At 39.8% G+C, this 26088-nt stretch overlaps 3 protein-coding genes across 15 annotated transcripts; 1 reads left to right on the top strand and 2 right to left on the bottom strand.

The window, feature by feature from the left end:
• Window positions 1–2537: 2537 nt before the first annotated feature.
• Window positions 2538–5400, bottom strand: thyn1 (thymocyte nuclear protein 1). 2 transcript variants are annotated; one of them, XM_062385728.1, is made up of 8 exons: window positions 4912–5400; window positions 3969–4027; window positions 3702–3850; window positions 3536–3604; window positions 3372–3464; window positions 3179–3274; window positions 2796–2946; window positions 2538–2708 (listed from the first exon to the last, which is right to left on the bottom strand). In XM_062385728.1, exons 2-8 carry the CDS (start codon window positions 4015–4017, stop codon window positions 2662–2664), a joined length of 654 nt encoding a protein of 217 aa, XP_062241712.1. In that variant the 5' UTR covers window positions 4018–4027; window positions 4912–5400; the 3' UTR covers window positions 2538–2661. The 2 variants fall into 2 exon arrangements, with proteins under 2 accessions (XP_062241712.1, XP_062241711.1); XM_062385727.1 differs by having other exon boundaries at window positions 4950–5387.
• A 340-nt stretch (window positions 5401–5740) lies between these two features.
• On the bottom strand, window positions 5741–14679 carry LOC133951651 (uncharacterized). 11 transcript variants are annotated; one of them, XR_009920490.1, is made up of 7 exons: window positions 14413–14674; window positions 11885–12211; window positions 11507–11776; window positions 11388–11432; window positions 11234–11254; window positions 10227–10314; window positions 9031–10145 (listed from the first exon to the last, which is right to left on the bottom strand). XR_009920490.1 is itself a non-coding variant. In XM_062385717.1 (7 exons), the coding sequence occupies exons 1-7, from the start codon at window positions 14594–14596 to the stop codon at window positions 10075–10077; spliced, it is 1101 nt and encodes a 366-aa protein (XP_062241701.1). In that variant the 5' UTR covers window positions 14597–14679; the 3' UTR covers window positions 9031–10074. The 11 variants fall into 11 exon arrangements, 10 of the variants coding, with proteins under 10 accessions (XP_062241705.1, XP_062241704.1, XP_062241706.1 ...); XM_062385717.1 differs by having other exon boundaries at window positions 11139–11254; window positions 14413–14679; XM_062385718.1 differs by having other exon boundaries at window positions 11139–11254; window positions 11388–11429; window positions 14413–14678.
• Window positions 14680–16655: 1976 nt separating this feature from the next.
• Window positions 16656–24054, top strand: spartb (spartin b). 2 transcript variants are annotated; one of them, XM_062385427.1, is made up of 8 exons: window positions 16656–16842; window positions 17313–18160; window positions 19544–19741; window positions 20974–21115; window positions 21208–21402; window positions 21496–21654; window positions 21739–21829; window positions 21992–22869. In XM_062385427.1, exons 2-8 carry the CDS (start codon window positions 17318–17320, stop codon window positions 22050–22052), a joined length of 1689 nt encoding a protein of 562 aa, XP_062241411.1. In that variant the 5' UTR covers window positions 16656–16842; window positions 17313–17317; the 3' UTR covers window positions 22053–22869. The 2 variants fall into 2 exon arrangements, with proteins under 2 accessions (XP_062241411.1, XP_062241410.1); XM_062385426.1 differs by having other exon boundaries at window positions 16660–16842; window positions 22730–24054.
• Window positions 24055–26088: the final 2034 nt, after the last annotated feature.

Below are 26088 nucleotides of genomic sequence, written 5' to 3'. Positions count from 1 at the left end.
TTTTTATTGTGAGCATTTCTTTTTTACAGCTGCAGCAGGAAGGGAAAGACAGCGTGACCGTTGACTGGTTGTGTACCTTCCAACTGGTCCTGTTTACAGTTGAGGTAACGTTTGTTCCATCAACATCTAATAAATATGTTTACCGCAGGAACAGGAAATTAAATAAGCTGCACATTTTTACCAGACTTTATAGCATTCATTGTTCTGTATCAATTTCTCATTGCCTGTCGTGTCTTATTAATTACCAGCAGATGCATTGTAGCGACATGCTTTTCCTATTCTAGTCTTTCTAAGGAGGAATAAATATGTTGATACTGAGGACATTAATCATCTAAAGTACACAAATAAGCAGTTTTCATACTTCATGCTCAGACTGAAGGCAAATACGATTTAATTTGAGATTGTGTTCAGTAAAAAATCTTTATTTATTCTTCAGATTACACACAAACACTTAATGAAGTCGGACAGAGCTGCTTAATTTGTGGTTTTCAACAGATCCACTCGTAAGTGTGTCGACAGCCTTGTGTTGTAGTAGTTTGATAAATTGAGGTTAAAGCTCCTGGCGAGAGGAATAAGTCAGAACATTTTAAAAAAATCTTCAGACCGGAGATGTTTCTCCTGACATCTGAACCGGCTCTGATTTCAAAGGCATACCACAGACATCATGAGGTCACATCCTCATCCATCACCAGAATTCAATTTGTTGTTATTCTAATGTTATAAATCATAACATATACACTAAGCTATGTTATTTTATTAATATAGATGTTTGTGTTGTAAACAAAGTAAAACAAAAACAGGGTAGAACCCAAAATAAAAGATCCTGGACCCGAGCCCATCGAAACAGGGACTGGACCCTCTACTTCCTGAACATCACCCAGTGACCCCTGCATTACAAAAGTTAACTGTGAAAGAGATCCTGTAAAAATGAGCAGAGCTGCACATTCATTACAAGCTTCCACTGAATCTTCCCAAAATTGAAAAAACCTGAGAACTGAGGATCCATTAAACTAACAAACCATTTTATTTTGCGTCATATGTTTCTTTAACCACACATCCTTGGTTTAGTTACTCGTGTTTGATTATTCATTTTTATTACACTGACTCGTTCTGTATGAAGAATGCAAACGGGCTGTTTTATGTTGTATAAGATTTTAACAGGGCGTCCTGGCATGCAGCAACTTTGATGAAAAACAGAAACAATGAAAACAACAACATGAAAAAGTCTTGATACTTTTTTTTTAACATCTAGGACTCCATAGATTTAAGGTCAATAGTCAACAATTTAAATAAATGCAAAACTAAATATAACTATGATGAATTCACTTCTATGCTTGACTACTACTTCAAACAAGGACAATTAATTCAATATGTAATACACTGAGATGAATAATAACCCAAATTACTATGTAATGTTTTTGAGTTTAATTAAAGGAGAATCCTCCTCAATGTCTTGTTTACTCACTTTGATGGAAGTTGTGATAAAATGCACGGTAGTAAACACAAATAAGATGCATCAGAGGATTAAGAACAAGAGCTGAAATGATTGAAAGGTACAGTGCATTGTACGGGACGAGTACGACACAGTTAACCAGGATATGAAGGCGAGTGCTTATCTCCAAGTGTGTGAAAAAACACAGTCTGATCCCTGCGTTGTGATGTTTGATAACCAGAATGATCATATTAGGCTTTTCTTTGGAATCACAGCAACTGGGTGGGATTCTGCAGAAACTGGCGGCAGACACAACAACAACACAGGGACATGAAAGAATGTGTGATTAACTCGTCTGATTTACCCTGTTGGTTTTTAACGCCTGTAGCCTTGTCTGTTTAATCCCCATGTGCTTTCAATCGTCAATTTAAATGGTCACTAGTGACACATTTATACCAAGCTAGAGGCCTAATCATTTCCATGCTCAGACGAAAAGCTTTAATTACGAGGGTAGTAAAAACTTTTGATCAACTTGAAACCACAGCAGTGTAAACAACAACCAGTTCTCCTCACTCATCTCTTATCAGGCGTTTCCATTTTACACAGGATTTGGCGCCCTCTGCAGGTGAAAGTCTGCAGAGTATTTCTTTGCCATTACAGCCCATTTGTACACAGTATTAAGATACTAGTATTTATTTACAGTTTAAACTACAAGCAGAGATAGAAGGTTTCCATCAATGTGGAGCTCACTGTTTTAATGTTATGTTAAGTGAGTGAACATTTATTCAAACCCATTGTTTACACTAAGTCTTTCCTAGAGGCGGTGGACAAGTGGCAGAAACTTGGACTATGGGCAGAAAAGGTCTCTGGTTCGTCTCTGGTTTGACTCCACGGAGAAAAAACAAAAAGACGAACCACGATTGATCTGTCCAAAAATCCAGGAGGGTTCTCCCTACCCTGTCCAGTGCCCCTGAGCACAAATACAATATAAGTGTTTATAAATGTGTTTCAAGTGATTTGTAGCCAAGTAGCTGAAGATAACTGTAGAAGTTATCTAGTTCTGTATCAATCAGAGGTGAAATAAAAGGTGCCTGGGAGACACAACTAGACCAAAAACACATTTAATAATACTTGTGAACATAAACACAAACAAAAAACACAAATAAAATGATTTTACACTTATTACTCTTTGAATAAACACTGGACTGACGGTCAACCAGGCTCCACTTTCACAGTGGCTCCTTGTCCTCCAAACTCAGGACAAAGTCAAACTCCTCTATAAGAGACAAAACAGTTTGTAGTCACAACTCGTCCATGACTTTGTGATCAATTAAAGTGATGAAGTGTGCGTTTCTTCACCTACCAGTGGTGAGGGGCTGCACAGAGAGCCTGGCCCTTGTAAAGAGAGCCATGTCCTTCAGAGGCCCTCCCTTGGCGCGTTGCTGCAGGTGGTATTTTTTCAGCTCAGACAGAGGAAGATAACGCTTCAGCATTCTTTGATACTGGACGTCGACCTGAGAGAAGACGACAAGTTCAACCATTATGCTCATTTATAATAAGTAATTATGAACAGTATCAATTCAGATGTATTTATATGGCACATTAACAAAAAGCTAATTTAAAAAAGTGGCAAAGGAAAAGCAATACATGTATGCATATAAAGATAACAGGTAGTTTAACGTGAGACTGAAAATCAATGCAACATATTCACGTGTTTGCTTTGCCTTAATGTCCGAGTCCCTTTACCATGCTCCACTTTGGGTTGTCTGGTTTGCTGCCTGCATCGTAATGGACATCTTTCTTGTCAAACTGAGTGTGGTCCACATAAGCTTCCTTCACAATCTAAAAAAAAGCACAAACAGCTGAATATCACAATGTGGCTGTAGCTTCGTTGACATTATTCAAAATATTCTCCAGCCTGAGAAATAAAGGTTCTTACTTTCATGATTCCTGCAATCCCCGGTTCCTTACAGTTGCTGTGATAAAAGAAGGCCGACTGTCCCTCTTTCATCTGCCTCATAAAGTTGCGTGCCTGTGGATGACCGATAATGTAAATGGAGATTCCCACAGAGAAAGAAAAAGTCTTAATTGTTTTAGCTTTACCTGATAATTGCGGACCCCATCCCAGCAGCCGGTCTGATCGGGCAGAGCCTTCAGATCCTCGATCCCAAACTTTGAAAGGAAACCAGAAACATGAGAGGATGGCAGCACGCTCACATTTTTACAACATGCACAGACTTTGCTGATGAGGCGAGTCACGGCTCCGTACCTTCACATCAATGCCATTCTCAAAGCGGCTGTCGGGCTCAGACTTCATGAGCCAGCAACTGAACTCTGGGGAATCAGGTGACTCCGAGCTCTCCTTTACCGCCTTCCTCTTCCCACCAGATGAGGCTGTTTCACTTTCTTCTGCTTTCTCTGTGTTGTCGAGGCAGGATAACTTATCAGCCTGGAGCTTCTCCTTGCTCAGTTTCATTCCCTCTCATGTACCTCTTGTTATGGAATGGCAATAAATCCTTTGGCTTCATTTGCTTACCTGACTTTGCTGATCTTGTAGCCACTCCGGCCTTTTTCTTTGGTGGCATGTCTCAAAGGCTGTAAAGAGATATGTGTTCATGTTTTCAGATGCATCTTCGTACAGTAGTTGTTTTTTTTTAAGATTATCCACATGATACATTGCTATTACAACTTTTTTGACTTCCTCAATAAAGCAATTTTATAAACTGTAATTGTATCAGATGACTCAACTACACAACCTGCAGGATGGGGGAATTGGTTTTAAAGGAGAGAATTGTTTGGGGAACAGGAACTGGTTGTTAAACTAAAATAATGATACATACAAATGTAATGTAATGCCCCAATAAGTAATAATCATAATAAACAATAGGTGAACATTAGCTGTTGGTACTGATAATGACAATGAAAGTGTCAGAGCTGGAGTCAGAGATACCTGAAGAATGAGGACAAAGACCAAGATTTGCTTAATGTAGATAAAACAGAGAGTTTCAACCAATTACTTTTAATTAATAAAATGAATTAATACACCTTAGTGGATTTTGATTTGAAATATTACAATAATTAAGGAAAAACTAAACCTTTGCATCTGTGTCTTTATGTACACAAAACTTAAGTTTGACATATTCACAAGATAGAAATGGATTAGGGTTAAGGTTGGGGTAATATCAGGGTTTTTAATTTGGAAAATGAAACGCAAACATTTCCAGCATTAAATATTTAAAGAACAGAAATCCAACGGGGTGAAATAAAGTCTCATCGATATTTTGCTTTAGGAAGTTACAGCAATCACTGTTAATTAATATAATTCTTCAACATGGACCTGAAAACACTTTAATGAATAACAAAACAACGGTGCCCCAAATTCTAACTTAGTGAGCATCTTCCCTAACAAAACTGAACAGTATCTCTGCTAATGTTTCCCTTCGGTACAGTACAGTTTTTCCTCGGTAGTGAAAGCTCACGTTAATAGAGGATCTCTGACCAGGAAGTGAACTCTTACTTCCTGAAGCGGTGGATCTCTGCCGGAACACGAGGACACGAACCCGGACACAAACAGTCACTGCGACCGAACAACTGCAGAAGAACCAGGAGATCTCAGCCTCGTTAGCAGCGACGAGACGTGCCCGTGTTTACATGTCGTCCATATTTAAAATGAAGGCGGGTTTTTCTCCTTCTCCTTCCTCTTCCGGGTGGCAATCTTACCTTAAAGGGGTAGTTCAACCAAAAAGTGAAAGTGTTAGAGTCCAAAAAACACTTTTGGAGTTTCAGGGGTAAATAGTGTTGCAGCCACAATTAAAGTATTGTTGCTAATTATTCAACAATAAAAAAACAATGTTAAAGGCCTCCATGCTGCTTCTTTGGTGTCATCCAAGTGTTCGTAAGCCCCAGACATTCATATTCATGTTTTTAACCTAAATGTCCATCAGTTATCCTCCTGCTGGAACTGTGCTATGTATTTTACTAAGTACTTTTGAGTGTTTACTCCCTCCAGTGGTCACACTGACGAGTTTCAAACATATAGTCTAATTGCAACCTTTTTTTTTCAATGCTTTGTTGATAAAAACTTGAAATGCACAAACAAACGTGTTAAAACAATCACGCATATGTGTTCATAAATGAATAATATAATATTAATAATAAAAGACAAGAATGAACAAGAAAGTACAATTTAAAAAAAGAATAACATTTCACCATTGTAATGTATTAGAATAACAGCTGGATCAGAAGAACATGAAGATACAATATAAAATATTCCAGGTTTTGAACGACAAACTTCAAGAATCAATAAAATGGCAGAAAACTGGTTTAATCCAGTCCACACGATAAAAGTGACTTTATATTGAGAACTTTACAGACAGTCAGACATTGGCAGTCGTTTAAACTAAATCAAAGTTTCATCTGGGAACTTTCCAACCTTGGACTCTTTCTCTATCTAATGAGAATCACATAATTATCAACGATTATTGCGAGTGACTTTGTTTTTAAAGCAGAAAGTTTAATCAAATGATTCATGTTATAAATATATATCGATGTAAAATGTGACTCTACTATTGTTTGAATGTGACGTTGGCATAGAGGCTGCTGGGATCAGCTGAGGGTCCAGTAGAAGAGGAGGGAGCTTCCCCAGTGCTGTAGGCCACTGCAACATCACGACCCTGGATCTGTAGGAAATACAATCAATCAATCAATCAGTCAATCAATCTGTTTAACACCTTTCATCAGGTTAGTGTAGTTAAATGTGCTTCATATAAAAACAACCATTACGTTGATAAGGAAGTATGATAAATATGGAATTAAAAAAAGACAATAGGATGTATTACACCTCAGGTCAGGATGTAGCACGGTTAACATAGTGATCGAGTTAGCGGAGGTATAAACTCTGTAGGTGACATTTTGGTTTCATCTGTGAATGTTCCCACCTTGTTTCCTCTCCATTTGATGAGAATCACAACCAATGTTACGATTGTAGCACAACCCACAACCAGACGAATGTACCACCACCAGTCTGTGAACACAAAGACAACAGCTTTAGTTTCCTGTTCAGTCCAACTTCCTGTATTTACACATGTTGTTTGTTAACATTACCTGTTGACATCTCGTTGTTTCCTGGAGCCGGTTTGTTCTTTCCTTCTTGAGAAAAAGACATGTATCAACAAATGGAATTTATTGGATCAGGAGCAGTTCCTCGTGTTCTGTGTTTTCTCACCTGATGACGGAGGGATGAAGGCAAACGTTTCCTCTGTGTAATCATCCTTCACTTTACATGTTAATGAGCCATAGTTCTTCATCTTGTGAACAGAATGGGATTTTGAGAAGCTCACAGTGGCTGAGCGGCGAGACTGTGATGTCTTCAGTTCTTTGTTGTTCTCATCCACATCCATATTCATAAACAGCCACTTCACTGTGAGGACACTGGTTTTAAATGTCGACACAGAGCAGCTCAACGTCACCTCATCAGTTCTCTCCTCCTCAGTCACTGGTGATGATCGAGACATTGTGAGAGAAAGATAACATGAGTGAAACTATGTCCATCAGAATGATTAGAAATATAAGAATGTTTTAATGACAAGACTCTTGTACTCACCGTTGACAACAGAGATAAAAACCACATGATTTTCATCAGTCAGGACAAACTGTCTGCAGATGTAATCACCAGCATCTTCAGCTGTGACCTCCCTAATAACCAGAGAACAGTTTGCAGCGAGACGTAGTCGGTCTGCTTTAGATTTGGAAATCACAGATGTGTCAAGCTGCCCTTTTACAAACACATGTGGTGATCCATTTGTCTCTGAATCATAGAAGACCCAGTCAGTAGCTCCACAGTTCACATGATCGTCTCTCACATTGTGACAAGGCAAAGTGACTTCAGCTCCAGCTCTGATGATGATGGAGGAATATTGTTCAGCGAGCGCTGTGGAGGAAATGAGAGAGAGACAGCAACAATGAAACTAAACTAAGAGAAAGACTCATATTCGCATTCACTTCTGAATGTGAGGATTATTTTGGACATAATTTTGTAAATTAACACAAAATGGAGCATGACTGACAAGATAAACCTGAAAAACATCATCTACAGTTTTCTCCCTTTCTTCCAGTGTACCTACATTTGTTTCCAGACTCATGAGGTCACTCTGACACTTGATCACTGAAATCTAATCCTTTAAGTTTTCATTCGTGGAGACAGCTGGTCAGAATTTGAGGAAATTCAGACTTGAGATTTGCGACAGGCCAAAAACCTGAAACCTTGACCTTTAACCACCAAATCCAACCAGTTAAACCATGAGTTAAATGGGAAGATCAAAATAGGAGGAATGATCCAGCACATAAATATAAACAACTACAATATAGTCCTCATAAATAACAGTCCCCTGAATGTGCTAGACTTGTGCCACAGCACATCAGTGAAGCTCTTCAATTTTAAAAGCAAACACAAACAATCTCTAAAGTTTTGTAAGTGTATTTATTCTCACCTGTAAACAGAATCAGCACCAGTAGCAGATGTAAAGATATTTTAATCCGTTTGATTTCATCCATTCTTCTTTTTTCTCTTTTCTGCTTCTCGGTTCTTAGTAAAAGGTGGAATGTGGCGTTTACTTCCTGTTGATCAATTCCCCTAAGTGACATGTCTCCTCTGTCGTCATGTGCTAGTTGCATGTAGAGAAAATATCCATCAGCCCCGACTTTCTCCTGTCGACCAGAGACTGTGAAGTAATGTGCAGCAGGCGACTTTTGGATTTAGACACTTGTCACTCAGTCACATGAGCAAAGCAAATATCAGTGGATTCAGTCCAATTAAAGGACGACACACTTCACCTCTGGAGCAGTTTCACATCTGGAAGGTCCAGACTGGAAGGTCTCTGGTTCGACTCCTCGCAGTGACAATAAAAACATACCTGGATGGACAACCCCTGCATCTGTTCTAAAGTCCAAAGAGGACTGTCCCTACCTTCACTGTCTAGGTGCCCCTGAGCAAGGCACCTTACTCCCCCAACATCTGCTCCCAGAGAGCCGTGCATGGCTGCCCACTGCTCTGTGTGTCCTGCTATGTTCACCAGATGGGTCAAAAGCAGAGGACAATTTTCCCTCATCTGCATGTAGTGTGACTGTGCATGTGTGTTTGGGATTAATACAAAATGTATCTATTGTTTTTTTCCTGTGTAGAAAAAACAATAACAAATTGCAAACTTATCTTGAAGTTACTGAATTAATGTAGCTTATTCAGATTCATATTCAAACACATGGAGCCAAGAGCTATTTATCCATTTGATCAGGTCACATGTGGATGGATTTTTCTGTTAAAAAACAGTATTGAGTTGGGCTTCAAAATGTTCACGTGACTCAAATGAGATTCTGTGGTTTCCAGCTGTGTCTGAAAAGATGTGAACACATCATTCAGTGTGATGTGCATCGTGGTTTCTTATGAGGAAACGAGAGGCTGCCTCCCACTTCCTCCTCATTTATTAGGAAAGAGAGAAATTAAGAAATGAATCAGTCTTTATAATGAAATCGGTTGTTAACACACAAACAAAGATACAACCAAATCAGCATTAAACTCAACAAGAATCTGACCTTGGGTCTGGTTATAAAGTAAACTTTTTTTATTTTCTAACAAGAGTTACATGGAGGAGGAGTCAAACCCCTGTTTTAGATGCAAACTGTAAATAGAATCAACCTGTCTTGATTATTGAATTTCAAAATGGATGATATGAATGTGGAATAAAAGCAACTGCAGGTGGAACCAAATTCTTTTTTATTTCTATTTGCTAATTCTAGGCAACACAGATTAATTAAGTTTAAAGTTCAGTTTGAATTTCTCATCCTGATATGATTGATTTAGTTAACAACAGTAGAAAGAAAAGACAATTTCCCAATCCTACTTTTCCTGAGACACTAAGATGTTTAAAACACACAAAAGACACAACCTAGACTTGCGTTAGAGACCATTCATTCAATCAAGGGGGGCGGGGGGGTAATTGGTTTATATAGAAAGCACATGCATGATTTGAGCTCTAAGAAATACATGTCAGTAGTAGGGGTGAGCGGGGTAATGTGAGACATCGTGTAATTTGAGACACCCCCTGTTTCTAGCCAACGGAACATATGTGGTCATGTGAACATTATGTTTTTCAAGCCGAACACCCCTCCCAGAGACAGGGAGAGTGCAGCCGCTGAGGTCATGCAAGGAAAGAAGTCATTAAAAAAAGCTGGAAGGGATAGAAGTACTTACAAAAGTACAAAATGGCTTTTGAATACGCAGAGAAAAACAATATCCCTGTCCCTGCCAATTGGACAGAGAAACAATGTGCAAGTAAGCTAGGTTGTGCAAAAGATCACATGAATCTTAATAATCATAAATTTGCCTAATTGACCAATCCCCATGATTCTGTTACTAGTCCGACATTAGTTTTGGAATGTGTGGTTGTCAATCTACCTTTCAGGATTTCAACTAGTACAACATGCTTTGTTATTGTAGTTTTAAAGTGGAAAATGTAAGTGGATCACTTTACCCCGAAGCTGGGGTAAAGTGGGACACAAGTCCACTTTAAAAAAAAAACAGTCATATTTTCACTGCCCTTTGTCCTGAAGACATTCTGATCATTTCCATTGCTAGGAAACATCCTGAATTAATGGGAAATGTGTACATTTGACTGATATATCATTTTAGCTCGCCTAGAGGGGAGCAAATGTAAAAAATGTCTCACACTACCCCGCTCTCCCCTATAAATATATTGATGTCAAAAGTAACTCATTTATTGTATGATAGTGACGTTGGCATTGAGGTTGCTGGGATCAGCTGAGGGTCCAGTAGAAGAGGAGGGAGCTTCCCCAGTGCTGTAGGCCACTGCATCATCACAAGCCTGGATCTGTAGGATACACAATCAATCAATCAGTCAATCAATCTGTATAACACCTTTCATCAGGTTAGTGTAGTTCAATGTGCCTCAAACAGCTTCTTCCCCCAGGCCATTAGGCTTCTGAACGAACAACACTGACCCACTGAACAGTTACAATGTACATTCTGCTCCTCCATTCATACTTACTACACATATATTCATATTATTTAATTTAATATTCCTCACTCCTTCACCCTGTAAACTGCTGCCAGCCCTTCTTTTAAATTTAAATTATTGCACTGTTATATGTCATATGTTATATGTTATATGTTATGTGTTATATGTTATATGTTTTATGTTATATGTTATATGTTATATGTTATATGTTATATGTTATATGTCTACTGCATAGATGTTGCCTGCCAGGTCACAGGAATTTCACTTAGCTGATGACGCTGTCATTTTTCTTCATGTGACCATAAACTTTGATTTGAAAACACAACAAATACAAATGTTGAAAAGGAAGTATGATAAATATTGAATAAAAAAAAAAGACAGAACAGGATGTGTTACACCACCAGTCAGGATGTGGCACGATTACCATAGTGACAGAGAGACAACTCAATGCAAATAATTGTTAAAAAGTGAAATCGCCCAATGCAGTGCTAACAAAACCATCACAGCATAACAACATCTATCAAAACACAAACATAATCCATAACTTGAACTTTCACATTAAAACTTAATTTTGATGACATCATTATTTCAAGGGCGTTACTACAAGATAAATAAAAACTTGTCGGAGGTATAAACTCTATAAGTGACATTTTGGTTTCATCTGTGAATGTTCGCACCTTGTTTCTTCTCCATTTGATGAGAATCACAACCAATGTTACGATTGTAGCACAACCCACAACCCACAACCCACAACCCACAACCCACAACCCACAACAAATGTACCACCACCAGTCTGTGAACACAAAGACAAGAGCTTTAGTTTCCTGTTCCGTCCAACTTCCTGTATTTACACATGTTGCTAACATTAAATCCATCAACACGCAGCAGCAAAGAGATGAATGAGAGGTGCAGGGAATATTCAGTACCTGTTGTCATCTCATTGTTTCCTGGAGCTGGTTTGTTCTTTCCTTCTTAAGAAAAGAAATGTATTAACAAATGGAATTACTGGATCAGGAGCAGTTCCTCGTGTTCTTTGTTTTCTCACCTGATGACGGAAGGATGAAGGCAAACGTTTCCTCTGTGTAATCATCCTTCACTTTACATGTTAATGAGCCATAGTTCTTCATCTTGTGAACAGAATGGGATTTTGAGAAGCTCACAGTGGCTGAGCGGCGAGACTGTGATGTCTTCAGTTCTTTGTTGTTCTCATCCACATCCATATTCATAAACAGCCACTTCGCTGTGAGGTCACTGGTTTTAAATGTCGACACAGAGCAGCTCAACGTCACCTCATCAGTTCTCTCCTCCTCAGTCACTGGTGATGATCGAGACATTGTGAGAGAAAGATAACATGAGTGAAACTATGTCCTTCAGAATAATTAGAAATATCATAATGTTTTTATGACGAGACTCTTTTACTCACCGTTGACAACAGAGAAATAAACCACATGATCTTCATAGGTCTGGTCAGATTGTCTGCAGATGTAAACACCAACATCTTCAGCTGTGACCTCCCTAATAACCAGAGAACAGTTTGGAGCGAGACGTAGTCGGTCTGCTTTAGATTTGGAAATCCGAGATGTGTCGAGCTGCCATTTAACAAACAGGTGTGCTGATCTAGTCCACACTGAATCCTCGAAGACCCAGTCAGTAGCTCCACAGTTCACATGATCCTCTCTCACATTGAGACAAGGCAAAGTGACTTCAGCTCCAACTCTGATGATGATGGAGGAATATTGTTCAGCGAGCGCTGTGGAGGAAATGAGAGAGAGACAGCAACAATAAAACTAAACTAAGAAAAATACTCATATTTTCATACACCTCTGAATGTGAGGATTATTTTAGATATAACTTTGTAAATTAACACAAAATGGAGCATGACTGACAAGATGAACCTGAAAAAACATCAACTACAGTTTTCTCCCTTTCTTCCAGTGTACCTACAGTTAGGTCCATAAATATTTGGACATTAACACAATTTTCATCATTTTGTTTCTGTACACCACCACAATTGATTTGATTTGAAACAATGAAGATGTACTTTAAGTGCAGACTTTCGGCTTTAATTTGATGGTATTTACATCCAAATCAGGTGAACAGTGTAGGAATTACAACACATTTTATATGTGGCACCCCCCTTTTTAAGGGACCAAAAGTAATTGGACAATTGGCTGCCCAGCTGTTCCATGGCCAGGTGTGTGTTATTCCTTCGTTATTTCATTGACAAGGAGCAGATAAAAGGTCCAGAGTTCATTTCAAGTGAGGTATTTGTGTTTGGAATCTGTTGCTGTCAACTCTTAATATGAAGTCCAAAGAGCTGTCACTATCAGTGAAGCAAGCCATCATTAGGCTGAAAAATCTAAACAAACCTAACTGAGAGATAGCAAAAACATTAGGTTTGGCCAGATCAACTGTTTGGTACATTCTTAAAAAGAAAGAACGCACTGGTGAGCTCAGCAACACCAAAAGACCCGGAAGACCACGGAAAACAACTGTGGTGGATGACAGAAGAATTATTTCCCTGGTGAAAAAAAACCCCTTCACAACAGTTGGCCAGATCAGGAACCCTCACCAGGAGGTAGGCGTATTTGTGTCAAAGTCAACAATCAAGAGAAGAATTCACCAGAGTAAATACAGAGGGTTCACTGCAAGATGTAAACCATTGGTGAGCCTTAAAAACAGGAAGACCAGATTAGAGTTTGCCAAAAAACATTTAAAAGAGCCTGTACAGTTCTGGAACGACCACCTATGGACAGATGAGACAAAGATCAACTTGTACAAGAATGATGGGAAGAGAAGAGTATGGAGAAGGGAAGGAACTGCTCATGATCCAAAGAATACCATCTCATCAGTGAAGCATGGTGGATGTAGTGTTATGGCGTGGGCATGTATGGCTACCAATGGAGCTGGTTCCCTTGTATTTATTGATCATGTGACTGCCGAATAAAGCAGTAGGATGAATTCTGAAGTGTTTCAGGAAATATTATCAGCTCATATTCAGCCAAATGCTTCAGAACTCATTGGACGTCGCTTCACAATGCAGACGGACAATGACCCAAAGCATACTGCGAAAGCAACCAAAGAGTTTTTTAAGGCAAAGAAGTGGAATGTTCTGCAATGGCCAAGTCAATCACCTGACCTGAATTCAATTGAGCATGCGTTTCACTTGCTGAAGACAAAACTGAATGGAAAACACCCCAAGAACAAGCAGGAACTAAGGACAGTTGCAGTAGAGGCCTGGCAGAGTATCACCAGGGACGAAACCCAGCGATTGGTGATGTCTATGGATTCCAGACTTCAGGCTGTCATTGACTGCAAAGGATTTGCAACCAAGTATTAAAAGTGACAATTACATTTATGATTATATTAGTTTGTCCAATTACTTTTGGTCCCTTAAAAAGGGGGGCCACATATAAAATGTGTTGTAATTCCTACACTGTTCACCTGATTTGGATGTAAATACCATCAAATTAAAGCTGAAAGTCTGCACTTAACACACATGTTGATGTTTTCATTTCAAATCCAGGGTGGTGGTGTGAAGAGCAAAAATTATGAAAATTGTGTCAATGTCCAAATATTTATGGACCTAACTGTACATTTGTTCCAGACTCATGAGGTCACTCTGACACTTGATCACTGAAATCTAATCCGTTAAGTTTTCATTCGAGGAGACAACTGGTCAGAATTTAAAGAAATTCAGACTTGAGATATGCAAGAGGCCAAAAACCTTAAACATTGACCTTTAACCACCAAATCCAACCAGTTAAACTGAGAGTTAAAGGGCAGATCAAAATATGAGGAATGATCCACTACATAAATATAAACAACTACAATATAGTACTCATAAATATCAGTCCCCTGAATGTGCCAGACTTGTGCCACAACACAAACAATCTGGTATTATTCTTCTTATTCACACTGATACAGTTTTGTAAGTGTATTTATTCTCACCTGTAAATGGAATCAGCACCAGTAGCAGATGTAAAGATATTTTAATCCGTTTGATTTCATCCATTCTTCTTCTTTCTCTTCTCTGCTTCTCGGTTCTTAGTAAAAGGTGTAATGTGGTGATGGCTTCCTGTTGATCAATTCCCCTCAGTGACTTGTCTCCTTGGTGGTCAAGTGCTAGTTTCATGCAGAGAAAATATCCATCAGCACCGACTTTCCCCCGTCGACCAGAGACTGTGAACTAATGTGCAGCAGGCGACTTTTGGATTTAGTCACTTGTCACTCATTCACATGAGCGAAGCAAATATCAGTGGATTCAGTCTAAAACAAATAAAGGACGACACACGTCTCCTCTGGTGCAGTTTCACATCTGGACTTTTCTATTTTACAGGTGGTCGAGCTTGAATTTATGTCACATGTTTATTGTTTTTTTCCACACAGTCATTTTTCCTTTGTTAAAAAAACAATAACAAATTGCAAACTTATCTTGAAGTTACTAAATAAATGTACCTTATTCAGGTTCATTTTCAAACACATGGAGCCAAGAGCTATTTAACCATTTGTTCAGGCCACATGTGAATGGATGATTTTTCTGTAATAGGATTTAATAACATTATTGACTTGGGCTTCAAAATGTTCACGTGAATCAAATGAGATTCTGTGGTTTCCAGCTGTGGATTGAAATTAGTTGTGGACCATTAAAGTAAATGAATCAGTAGCTGTCCATCATGTCTCAGAGTCATTGTGATATATGGTCAAATCTTTAACTTCACTGTGTCTGAAAAGATATGAACACATCATTCAGTGTGACGAGCATCGTTTCTTCCATAGAATCGAGAAGCTGCCACCCACCTCCTACTTATTTATAAGGAAAGAGAGAAATTGAAAAAGACATAAATGTATCCAAATAAAAGGTGTGGTATATTGATTTATATTCCAAAGAGAACGGATAGATTTCCCTTTCCCCTTAGACCTGAGCAGAGCAAAGAAGACCAGCCCTATCTGGCTTCACAGGCTCATTGCATCATAGCAACAACATTTCCATACTAAAAAACAAAAACATTGTCATCATCTTCATTGTCACAAAGCCACAGTTGAGGATGAAACTTTTGTAAGGGTGTAAATGGCCCAAAAAAATTAAACAGGAAAAAAAAAACATGCACTAACTGTACTAGGGATGGGCTTTTAAAGGACACAATAATGTGATTTTGTGTGGTTTGGTTAATCACTCGTCCTTGAAGTTCTATTATTAATCAAATTAATGAATAATTTGGTGTCTAATGTAATCCCTGCTGTGTTAGGATAAAACATTTTGAAATGATTGGATTTTATCTAGAAATTTGGAGGACAAGACCTTTATTTCTTATTCTCTAATAGATTGTATATATTGGAAAAATCCCAAACAACAACTTTGCACCAAAAAATGTAATTTAAACAATTCAGTTTGGAATTTATTTTCTTCTGAATGAAACAATAGTGGAAAAAAGAAAATAACAAAACAAAATTGAAAATGCCAGGTCAGCATTTTAGTCTGGAAGTAAAGACACACACATGAACCCCCCCCCCTTCTGAAAAAAGACAGCAGGAAACTAAATTTTCTGAATTTATATCACAGCACTACCTGTATTGTTTTACTGCTGTCACCACTTAAAATACAAATTATAGGTAAATCATCACCACTTTCAAATTTTCTGCAAATTTTGGCAAAATTTGAGCATGTTAAAAATCCAATTCATTTTCCTGAAAAGAATTAAATAACTTAAACTACAATTTCTAGGACACAATGTGTTTATAAGTTTTGATAGTTTTAATATAGTCCTTGAATTCACATAAGAAACATGTGAAGTTAGGAGTTTGTTTGGTTACTCTGCATTTATATGAGTCATATTTACCAAATAGAATGAGAATATTATTTGTTGGTGCTTTATTGTGTGTATGAATAAATAATATATTAATAAAAGAAAGTAAAGATTAAATTGATAGATTTATTTCACAAGGGATCATGAAAATAATGATAACATGTGAAGTTGGTCAAACGTACCAACTAGAATCAACCAGTTTACTTATTAAATATTTAATTACAACCAGTTACAACAAGGCGGCACCGATGTCGTCATGCTACTCCACGTTAACTCCCGACTACTGCTTTCAAAATAAAACTCAAATCCAACTCTTATCGGCCGCTTTCTTCGCAAAGCAATCGCTACCCTGCCCCGGGAACCCTTACTTTGAAAGGACACACCGGACGAGTTTGACGTCACTTCTCTCCATCGAGCACTCGCCTGTCAAAACACAACGTGACTTTACTTCAGGGAAACTTCAGCTGATTTGACACTGAAGCATTTGAAGAACACAACTCCGACACAATCGTTAGCTACAACAGAGCTAACCGGCTAATCGAGCTTTCCTCTGGTGGTGTTTCCGCTCACTCGGGTAAGCATGTGTTAGCTAATCGAGAAGGAGCTAAATGCTAAGTAGCCCAGACTAGTTACATGACGCCACCACACTTAACTCTGTGTTTACGTCTGATTCCTGTCGCTACAGGTCGCAATGAAATGTTTTGACTCAGTACAGATGGAGTCACGAGACTGTAGCTGCAGCTTTATCAACACTAGCTTGTTTTAGCTTGTTTTAGCTATTTTATCAACACACAAACTAGAGCCACTGTTCTCTGATAGGACTTGACCTCTGAGGGATTAACACTGGGGCTGTTGTTAAAGAATCAAGTCCAACACATGCTAACAATGTCCAGCATGTTAAGTCCAAATGTGCACTGTCAGTGTCAGCACATGCTAATAATAATAATAACTTCATGTGTGCAACACTTATCTAAACAATGTTACAAAGTGCAAAGTTGAGATGAGTACAACTATAAATAAAGCTTACAACATGTCTGGTTTCAGGGGGAATGGAGAAGGCTAAACAAGATGCATTCGACAGTGCCCGACTCCAAGTGATCAAAGATGGCTACGAGAGAGCCTTCGAGTGCATCAACGAGGCACTGACGGTGGACGAGGCCGGAGACAAGGCCCGGGCCCTGGAGCTCTACAAGCGGGGGCGGCAGCACCTCCTCAGGGCCATCAGCGTCCCCTCGCAGGGGGAGGAGTGTGCGGGCGGCCCCTGGGAATCCGCCAGGCAGATGCAGCAGAAGATGAAGGAGACGCTGAACAACATCACGACCCGTCTGGCCATACTGGAGACCAGCTCTGACCTCCCATCCGCCCCCCTGCTGAGCGCCACCGCTGAGTTTGGTCATGCTGCTGCGGGCATGTCTGCAGAAGGCCTCTACCCAGATCTCCCAGCCAAAGACAAGCCCGAGAGACCAGCTCCACCAAACGTACTTTCCGCTAAAGGTGATTCAGCAGGAGCTGTAGGAGGGAAGCCTGCATGCAGTGGTGCAGGCCTCCCCCTCTCCCCCACCAAACAGCCAGTGGGGCCGGCCGATCAGCCTCCAGCCTACTCCCCTCAGGCGGCCGACGGCCACCTGTCCATTTCTTATGGAACGGATGAAGGGGAGATGTCGATGGTCGGGGATGAGTTCTACAGTCGCAGCTCCAACACCACGCCATCCCCCCAGAGCATGGGCGAGGAGGGGGAGGAGCTGCTCTACATCCCTCACGGGGTGCAGATATTCTTTGTTACGCCCGAAGGTCAAGTGAGCGCTCCGTCGTACCCCGGTTACCTGCGACTGGTCAGGTTTACTGGTGATCACTCCGACAGCACGCCCAACCGCCCACCCGCCTTTCTGCAGGTAAGAGGAGATAAATATGGTGTTGTTTATGTCACTGTACTAAAATGCTCTCTCCCACAAAGCTGAAGAGGACGGGAGAAGCAACACTCATGAGCAATCGAGCCAGTGACGGGGAGTGAAATGTCATCACTGCTCTGTCACCGGTTCTTTTCATGCCCTTTAACCTGATTTTGTAAGACGTATGCCCGGCTCATCAAGTCCTTTTTGACTGTGAGTCAACGGCGGCCTGATATAGTCGGTTAATGATCTCTATCCCTTGCCCTATGGACGTGAACATGTGAGGTGACTCAGTGCCCTAATCCTATTGGGTTTATGCCTGTGATGTCATTCTCCTGGGAACTCTCTGGTCAGTCTCATTTAATGATGTAAAACTGGACAAAGATGGCTCTCCAGTCCTGTACATTCCTTTTTTAACAGGAAAATTCATGTTAGTCAGAAAATTGGATCTGATGGAATTTCCCCTCATATTTAGGAAACGCTTGATAGGACCTGGATATTCTTATTTAACTGTCCCACTAAAATATTCAGGTGAAAGTTGCCACTCGTTAATTGTAATAGAGTCCCAAGAGTTTTTGAGAACCTAAAACAGAGAAGATGTTGCCGGAGTCACACTTTCCACAAACATACACACACAAAATAACCTTTGTTTCTCTCAAACAACAGCAGATTCACAGATTTTTTTGATCTCATGTAATTGAATCTATGAAAGGCACAGAAACAAATACGCCCACATTTAGTTGCACTGCTTCTTTGTCCCCAGTCTTAGTACTTCGATAAGATTAGAAATTACACAAAGCTCTGTCAACATCTCGGTTTAGGGTTTTCATGAGGGGACAAAATCTAAACTTTGAGCAGTACTGTATTGTTTTGGGGAAAGTGGATTCCTGCTCTCTGTTAAAACAGCCAACTACTGACACGAGTGGGTCATGAGACCGTAATTTGTCCCTTAACCGGGGAATTCCCAGGTGCTGTCGCCAGTGGGTGACATCAGGGACTCACATGAGTGAAAGGAATTCTCTTAACCCTGCTTTCACTGTCATGCCCTGTAATACTATTAGACATGCGGCAGTCAGAGGGAGACAGTGTCCTCTGGTTGGACTTTCTCTTTCAGACGATTCACTGTGTTGCACCATCAGAATCTCTATTAAATAGGCTCCTCATGTTCACTTTACATTTCAAAACTTGTAAATTGGCAAAAAAACCTCTGTAGATTGGTTTCTTGACCCCGTCTTAATTTTTACCTCTATAAATTAACCCATTGTACTTTTCTGTATGTTTGAGCATTAAAAGAACATTTTGAACTGATACCCACCATGATATCATATATCTACCTATTTCTTATCAGATTTTCAAGCATGCTGTATTTCTCTCTCTTCCTTGCAGGTGTGCGACTGGCTCTACCCACTCATGGCCGTGGACTCTCCAGTGCTGCTGTGTAACACTGGGGTGTTTATGTTTCCGGACATGATGGCACCAGCTCCAGGCTACTACGTCGGGGTGGTGCTGTCCTCTGAGTTGCCTTCTTCAAACAGACAACTGTTCCAGGACCTGTTGTCCCAGATGACAGATCTCAGGGTTCAGGTCAGTTGTTGCAGTGCAGTCAGATCTGCCACAGCACTTTTTCCTCATTCCTCATTCCTCTCTGAATGTATTTCTATTACTTTTAGATCAAGTATATAAGTATTTGAAAGCACCAATGAAACGTTACACGAGGCCTTTTTGCAAATCCTCTTGTGCCTGTGGGGGAACAGAAGGTTATTTCAGGCAAATGCAAGCGAGGTCAGCTGCATCTCCATTTTGTCTTTTCTTTAAAAGCTGAGATTTTAAATGGACCCTTTTCATTCTGAGCTTTTCTAGTCTTATCAACCACTCAAAGCACTTTACAGTACAAGTCACATTCCCACACACATTCATACAGCGCTGCACTTTTTTTTATCACATTCATAGACATCAGAGTTACATTTGGATGTTCAGTGTCTTTCCCAAGGACACATCAGTATGCAGACTGGAGGAGCTGCAGCACTAGAATACCAGAGCTACAGCTGCTGATGTTGACTCAGCAAATCAACATTTCTCATTAAAAAGAATGCGAGTGTCAAACTGAATAGATTAGAATACATTGTGTTCTCTAACTATGTTGTTCACCACTCTCCACTCTTTTCCAAATCAGATTTTGCAAGAATAGGAAACTCTTATTTTCCAACCATGAAGAAAGATGGTCGCTGCTGTTCTATGTTTTGTTTTTATGCTGCAGTTTCCAAACAGCTTCGGCCTCTCGCTCCTACTTACTTCTGAGCTGGCACACTTCCCCAACTTCCCCCTGCCTCAGCATTGTGGGGATTTTAGACAGGCAGGTGAGCCGAATTAATCAGTTATAATGCTCTTATGTGCAGCAGCTATAGAACAACCCTCTGCACTTCGGCTGAGAGACAAGTGCCAGTTCAGCCATGTTGGAGACGCTGGCTCAGATTGATGCCAAACCAGGTGATTTCTGATGCATGCAGTCAGGCTAGTGATCTTCACTGATGGATGTGATTCCCTATCAGCAAGTAGGAACTGTTGTGTTGTTTTTGTGTCAGGTGGAAGATTTGAGGTTTTCAGCACAAAAGGAGATTGTTGTCTTATAATATGTGTGCGGCAAAACAAATAGTGCATTGTGATGAGAAACAAAGGATAATGAGAGGAGCTGTTGGGTGAATTGGCGGGAGACGAGGATTTGAACCGAGACGTGTACAGCTTGCACAAAGTAGCAGACAAGTAGTTTCTTATTTTTACGCCCTCACAGTCACAAACCAATGTGTCTGTATCATCAGGATCCAGATGAAGCAGCAGAGGCCATCAATCTCAGTCAGAAAGTGCCCATAGTCACACCTGAGGAGATTGCACCAGCCGAAGAAGAGGAGGACAAACCTTTGCCCGAGTGGAGTGAAAAGGTGGCAAGTGGGATCCTGACCGGTGAGATCACGATGCCTCTTCAAACTAGAAACTTCTGTAGTATACAGTTTATCAACATGATTTAACTCAGTGCGATCCTGATATCCTTCCAGGTGCCTCCTGGTTAAGCTGGGGTCTGGTGAAAGGAGCCGAGTTCACGGGCAAGGCCATCCACAAAGGGGCGTCGAAACTCCGAGAACACATCACTCCAGAGGACAAACCCACCCACGTCAGCCCCACGGTCACAAAGGGCCTCCATGTGGCCAAGCAGGCGACGGGTGGAGCTGTCAAAGTCAGCCAGTTTCTAGGTGACTACATCGTCCTTCTCCAGCAGCTTTCTACTGACCTTGCGTTGTTATTTGGCAGCGCACGTCTAATCCAGTAATGCTGTGTCACTGCAGTGGACGGGGTGTGTACCGTCGCCGGCTGCGTGGGGCGCGAGTTGGCTCCGCATGTGAAAAAACACGGAGGAAAGCTGATCCCGGAGTCTATGAAGAAAGACAAGGACGGGCGCTCCAACATAGACGGAGCTATGGTGGTGGCGGCCAGTGGAGTGCAAGGTAGACTTTATCTGCACTCTATCAGAGAGGAAGTAGTTCATTAGAGGCGCTCACATGCTTTTCATTTTGTGTGTATTTGCACAGGATTTGCAACCATGTGGACTGGTTTAGAAGTGGCAGCAAAGAACATCACCACCAGTGTTGCATCAGAAACGGTCACAACAGTCAAACACAAGTAAGTTTTCCCTCTTTGTTGGACTTTGTACTGGTCTGACCACCGTCACTCGCTTGAATAAACCACAGTCTGAATGTTTTAGCTCGACACTGCTCACCTGACCGGTTTTTGATGTGTAAAAACATGCACTCACTCGTTTTTCCTGTTCAATTTACTTTTCAGATTTAGGGGCCTTCAAAACAACTTTGAAACACCTAATGAGAAGAAGTGTGTTTTTACCTAATTATGCACAGCTATTTAACTCTTGACACCGCTGATCACAAGCATGGCACATGTGATTAGTTTCGTTTTCTCACCTGATTTAGCTCTTGCACTCAAAAGTCACCTGCACCGGCCCAACTCACTCCTCTCTTCTCTGTGTGGAAATTCACACGATGTTGCCGCTTCCACTGAAATCTCCCATTTCTCCCATTTCTATCCCACCTGATTTAACATCTTCCCATATTGTATGAATTGATGCTACATCTTCCAGTGATAAACTGACAATCCCATATTGTTTGATTATTGATTTTAACAAGCTATATATCATGAGAGAATATATACTTTTTTAATTGTCAAGGGTTTAGTCATAAACACACATTCCCATTTGCTTATTTCCTCTTTGAAATGGTTCTTAATTTGACAATTGGTGTCATGAGAACATTTTATATTTATTTGAACCATGAAAGATGATTATATCCATATTGGCCACAGTCGCATCGCTGATCCACCGCAGAAGACTAATTCAAATTCCGATTCTGGCAGATCTATTAATTTGTGATTGAGCACTTGCATGGGTGAACATTAACATACAGCATGGCATCTTTGCAATCCTCCTGCAAGAAATTAATGAATTCTCCCCAAATCCTCTTTCTCCCGCCTCTCGCTCTGACCTCTCACCCAATCTGACTTCTGATGAAGGTACGGGGCGGCAGCGGGTCAAGCCACAGACAGCGCTGTCAACTCTGCCATTAACGTGGGCCTCACTGCCTTCAACATCGACAACCTGGGGATCAAAGCTGTGGTGAAAAGGACTGGGAAGCAAACGGCAAAGGCCATTTTGGAAGACTACAAGCTTCAGGAAAAACCAGAGAACGGGAAGCAACTGGAGAAACTGGACAAGTAGCCGACGGTGCAACATTCCCCCAGCAACGCCTTAAACCAACGTTTTTATTCTTCTACCAAAGGAATCTATATTTAATATATTTGATTTATTAACACATGTAGAAGACAACTACTGTTATATTCATATCCTCTTTATCCTTTGGTAAAACTCTTGAGCACTTTAAGTTTTATGCAAAACAGGGTAGATGGACCTAAATGTGAAGAAACTGAAGGTTGGATAATCCAAATTAAAGGAAGATATATAAATATATATATATATATATATATATATATATATACACACACAATATAATATCAGGTACGAAATAACACTGCGGTTTGTACTCTGAACTTGTTGAGTGTTTTTTGACTAAACACTGGAATCTCTCTTTAATCTTGAAGACGCATCTATGCGCGAGTTGCTAGGGTAAGTGCAATTTGAATTTAAAAATAAAAAGACAGTTTTATGTTATTATATTAATAAAAGGATTATACGTAATATATATATATATATATATATATATATATATATATATATATATATATAATGAATGTATGACTGTTTCAGACCAAAGCAGTAACTAAAGTGATGTTTTTCCCCGAAGTGTTGAGATGAGAAGTAACCACTGCTGCTGACTGTGCCTGCAAGTATCTAACACAATGTGAAATTGAATGCTTTGTGAAAATGATGCTGTCAAACTTGTTCGGAGTCTATAATGTATTTTTGTTAAACCTTTAATATGTAGCAGGAGCTGTTTCTGTCTAAATCTGTAAAGCGGATGTGTTCCTATTCAGTCTTCTGTGCTTTCCTGTACATTTCAATACACATAAATACACATGTTTCCAAAATGTTAATGTTTGTTCATATAAAAAATCTATTTAGATTTCTTTTATTTTGATGTATGGACTAAATATATAACCAAATGTGAGTTTTCAAGTATGACGCTAACTTTGTTTCTAAGCCAGATATATATATATTTTTTTGAGTGAAGTGATCTGGTTTGTCCAGCGTTAACCCGCTCTGCAGGTAATTCTAATTTTCAGATGTGTTCCTAGTTTTTGCAGTGACATTTATTTACCACATGAAATACTGACACTTTACTCAAACAAGTAATAAAATGTGTAAAAACAAGAGAAATCCAGTGTTGTTGTTGTTTTTTATATTTGGAAGTCGATCTTCTTGGTGCCACATTAAGTAAGATAATGATGAATTGATACAGTAGAAAGATTACATTTGCATTTTTATTCTGCTATATTAAAAGTATTTTTTCAGACAATAATGCTGCCACCTAGGGGCTGTTTGCTTTATAACCTGCTAATTATCTCAGAATAGTAGATTAATCTGAGGGTTTATTCTGTCAATCTTTTTTTTTATAAAACTTTATCAGGGTTTGTAGTAACTACTCCATCACAACAGTTCAAAACCAAGTTTGGGTATTTTATTATTTCTATGATGTATGGGCTCAAAGAGGGAATTTGTGAGCTGCTGATTCAGCTGAATTGTATTCAGAAAATAATCCCAGAAATAAGATTTAAATTTGGGATAATTGCAGTTTTTTATGTTTTTGGCCGTGGGGCTGATCGAAGGGATATAATGTGCAGATCAGTAACAAATTGTATAATTGAAATACAGAAAGAAATACTTATTCAACAGTGAGACAAAAGCAACAGTCTTCCAATAGTTATTTTTTAAAAGTGTCTTTAAAATGCAAAATATGAGTGATATATTTTATTTATACCGAGAAGACTACATATTGATTTGATGGAGCGATTTCGGTTAATTCAACCGCAGGAGAATGGATCTGAGTTTGATAACCTCGGGGTCAGATGCATCAGTGACAGTGGTGTGATCAGGCGGGATCAGACGGGCTGTGCTGGGTTAGAGCCATAGAGGTTAGAGCTCACTAATGAAAGAGCAACAGGGGCCACACCAGGCCTGGAGGGACATTACACAACCGAGCTCCACGATGGGTGTGAGAAAAAAAAAAAGTGCCTCATCATTGCTGATGTAAAAATGACTTGTTGGGTTCCTCCAGTTATTTTCCACAGACTGAAACGAGGCAGAGAGTCATTGATCCTGGCACACTGGCAGCATTCGTCCCCAGGGAGCGGCCCATTCGTCCACCAGTATTAGCGAAGCCTGCACTGTGGTCAGGCCCTCAGCTGTGGGAACCACTGGATCCATTGTCAGCCGATTAGTTACTGTGAAAGATGCCTGGTTTCTTGTTTACAGTTCTGCTGTTGAGTGCATCTCTAGGAGAAATGAAATAGTACGTTAACAGATTAACGTAGCAGACATTTCTCCTGTGGGCTCTTCATGTTTTTCCTCAAGCAGCTCTCTATCTTCCTCAAGTGCTTATTGACCTGTTTAAAAGAAGAGATTCAATCCTGAAAGTCGTTCTCTACTGTGGCTGCTGTGTCTAAACAGTTGACAAAGGGCAGAAGTCCACACAAGCAAGGACTGGATTATCTGATCTGTCTGCCAAAATATTATATGAGAATATGTAGAAATGAGCCAGAAGCTATTGTTAATAATAATAAGTGTCAATGTCAACTCTTAACTCATTCTTCAAATCAGGATTATGACATGAAACACATGACTTTGAGCAGATAATCACTCTCCAGTTGCTTTGAAAACATAATAAGGAACTAATAGAGCCTGAGCCCAATTTTTCTTCCTCACGAGAACGAAGAGAAAGTTTCACATCTCTTGAAATCACTTGTTACAAACTTTGTCCACAATGAAATCTAGCGAGTAACTAATCATGCTGTCATATCTGATGAGCTTTAAAGTTGATGTTCTTAAAGAACAGGAATATTTACAGAGTTATCTAGACTGGCTTCAAACCCAAATTAACAAAAAAAAAACGAGTTCAAACAGTCAAGTTGACTTTTCTATAAACCACAAGTTTGTCCAGTATTTTAAAACCTCTTTTTTTAAACCTGTGACTTGAAAACAACCTTCCAAAGTTATGGCTCCAGCCGGCCAGCTGGACAAATGCCACTGAAACAAGTAATTGTTTGCATCATGTTGGGAAAAAAAATAAAATTGCTGACAGCCACAGAAATTGGAATGTGTCCAAAGACTTTCTCCATGATTATGTTTTTCTGCAAGCAGAGACTTTTTGAAGTATAACAGTAGATTTGAATGACATTGTGAATTAGGTACGAGTGCA

This window comes from Platichthys flesus, chromosome 4, assembly GCF_949316205.1.
Source record: "Platichthys flesus chromosome 4, fPlaFle2.1, whole genome shotgun sequence".
Lineage (NCBI taxonomy): Eukaryota > Metazoa > Chordata > Actinopteri > Pleuronectiformes > Pleuronectidae > Platichthys > Platichthys flesus.
Note: the sequence above shows the minus strand (reverse complement) of the source record. Positions and strands in the feature narration are given on the sequence as shown.